Source organism: Temnothorax curvispinosus, unplaced genomic scaffold, assembly GCF_003070985.1.
Source record: "Temnothorax curvispinosus isolate PA1 unplaced genomic scaffold, ASM307098v1 QBEX01004951.1, whole genome shotgun sequence".
Taxonomy (NCBI): Eukaryota; Metazoa; Arthropoda; class Insecta; order Hymenoptera; family Formicidae; genus Temnothorax; species Temnothorax curvispinosus.
The window spans coordinates 1,090-3,670 of NW_020214731.1; the positions used below are offsets into that span (position 1 = coordinate 1,090).

The 2,581-nt window shown below is 44.2% G+C and overlaps 1 protein-coding gene across 1 annotated transcript; it reads right to left on the minus strand.

Moving 5' to 3' along the window:
- Window positions 1–1,131: 1,131 nt before the first annotated feature.
- On the minus strand, window positions 1,132–2,325 carry LOC112454290. The gene is made up of 2 exons (XM_025015587.1): window positions 1,726–2,325; window positions 1,132–1,644 (listed from the first exon to the last, which is right to left on the minus strand). Exons 1-2 carry the CDS (start codon window positions 2,323–2,325, stop codon window positions 1,132–1,134), a joined length of 1,113 nt encoding a protein of 370 aa, XP_024871355.1.
- Between the last annotated feature and the right edge of the window lie 256 nt (window positions 2,326–2,581).

The window sequence follows — 2,581 nt, forward strand, 5'->3', positions numbered from 1 at the left end:
TCAAGGAATTTGTATCCCGTAGCCGTCAACGCGTATCGTCTGCTGAGTATACGAACCGCGCGACGCTTCAACGAAATGCTGTAAAAATAACGAAATTAGTAATAAAAAATAATACAATTTATAATTTGCAATTTAAAAAAATATAAAGCTATAATTTAAGAAAAAAACGAAAAACTTACTTGTTACACTTGTTCTCGTACGATGGAGTTTCATCATCATCGTGAATCGGTACGTAATAATTCATACGTCTACTGCCACTGTTACCGCCGTTGCTTCCTTCAACGAAATACATTTTTTCTCTCGGTTATGAGAAGTGAACACCGTTCGCACAAGCAGTCGATACGAGACTAGTCGTATAAAGTTAATCGAATATACGCGGCAACTTCTAAAACTATGATGAAGGAGGGGGGAAATTAATGTTTCTCGAACGCGCAATCAGCGCTCTGAAATTTAGGAGAGGGGGCTAAGGTAGGATGTTTTTTTTTTTATTAAGACGTATATCGCCCCCTCCCTTCCGCATGACATCAACCGCGAAACATGTTCAGACATGTTCGCAGAAACCTGATACCCCCCTCGAAGCTATCGAGTTAGAATTCGTCACGTATACCTACTTATTCTTTAATTTTGTACACTATCGACCAATGGGCGAAAGGAAATAAAACATTGTAAAATTTACACATACATATAAAATTTATTTTTTAAAAAGATGAAAATTTTTTCTAACGTTTCGACCACCAGTTAAATATTTTTAATACATTTTGCAACGCGCAATTCTTAACGTGTTTTCCACATTGCATAGTATTGGTAGCATCTAGAATATTTAAAGATTCGATATCTTCGTAATCCGCATCCAGAGTCTCGATGTTTAGGTTTTTTCTCGCTTTATTTTCAAGCAGATCTACCAGCCATTCTCGTTTCTGGCATCCCTTGACATAGACGAGAGTCGGCATCTCGTCGTCGTCGTCGTCATCGTCATCGTTGTTGTCCTCTTCCTCACCGAGCACGGCTGACGTAATTAAACGCTTCACCTTGCTGTACGGCACGTTTCGACGAACGTTGGTGCGGACATGAAGAAATATCTCTTTTTGTTCGATGCGTGAATCGAGAGGAATGACGCGCGTTTCGCGACACTCAGACTATTTTGCGCACTACGTTGGTCAACGGATTGTACTCGATCACGCGATCGTGTATGATGTACGCGGAGGTATTCGGCACGTTCTCCATGCAATTGAATTCTAGTCTGACATCCACGGTGGCGTTTTTGACGGATTTGTTTTGTCGAGAGCAATTGATGGTCACGAACGGGCCGTTACGTAGAAAAGTCGAAACGGTGAGACTCGGCTCGAGATATTCGTATCCGTAATAGCCCTTGCAGAAACGCGCGTACATATCGTACAGAATCGCCCATCTGTGTTTACCAAAGTCCAAATTCAAATCGTCGTACGGATAGACTTCCGAGTTTAGATAGAGTTTCACGTTGGTCAATTTGCAGTCGTCGAATCGGCTCGTGTCCGCGGACATGACGTTCTTCCGACCCGTTTGCAGAGCGAAGACGACGTATCGCGGTTTCTCGAGCTGAGTTGCGGTCTTAATGGCCCACGAGTGCTTGGTCGTGTTCTGCAACGGGGGATACTCGTACAGATCCTACGAACGGAAACCCATACTTAGATATCGTCCGTTTTCCAAGGCGCGCAACATCGACAGCTTGTTGACCTCGCTCAATACCACGTGAGGCATTCGCCACTGTATCTTGAGTAGTTTGACAGTAGGCTCCAACGCGAGACTTCCCACCAGACAATTGTTGTCGTTGCGCGATCGTATCAAGATCAATTCGTGACAAGCGTTGATCACCACGCGTTTGTAATCCTCGCAAAATCCCAGTAACAAGTTGAGCGGTACGCAGAAATTGAAATATCCGTTCGGGTTATTATGTGGTTCCCAGCCCGCGTTTCGCAGGATCACGCTTCTGTTGGACAATACCGTTACGTAGTTCTTGAGCGTGCTGGTTATTCCTACGTTTCTGCAGTGATCAATCTCCACACCGTCGAGCTCGTATCGAATTTCATCGAACATGAACGCGACGCAATTATTCCCCAATACCACGTTATCGGGTTGGTCGGCTGCTCTGATCACCGTCAATGTTTCTTCGACGTAGAAAAAACTTTCGCACGGCAACGTATACAGATCCTGCTGTTGTATGGATATTCGTATCTCGTCGTTATACTCGAACGTTGTGATGGCGTACGGGTTGTACGTGTGAGTCTCGATCTTGACGATGCGATCGTCAAAGACCGACTCGCCTCCGATGTTAAGAATTTTAGTCATCGTTCAGATGTTTTGTACCGCGAATCCCAGAGATTGTAAAAATTTAACGTTCGATGCGTTGAGCTTCTTTCTTGTATCTGTTATCGTCTTTGTTTTAACGCTACCAAATATCGATTTGATGATATCGTCGATCGTCGCAGTCGTAAAGATATTCTTATCTGTCGCGTGTTCCGAGTCGTTCAACACGAGCATGTCACACGTCGCGCGTTATTGCTGTCGCCGTCGTACGTGCAATCTGACGGTAATCTCTTCTCCT

Bases quoted from the DNA above. Each gene is read 5' to 3' on its own strand.
- LOC112454290 (XM_025015587.1), bottom strand. From the start codon at position 2,325: ATGACTAAAATTCTTAACATCGGAGGCGAGTCGGTCTTTGACGATCGC. The intron at 1,645-1,725 runs GTATTGAGCGAG...TTCCGTTCGTAG, and splicing joins AGTGGCGAATGCCTCACGTG to GATCTGTACGAGTATCCCCC.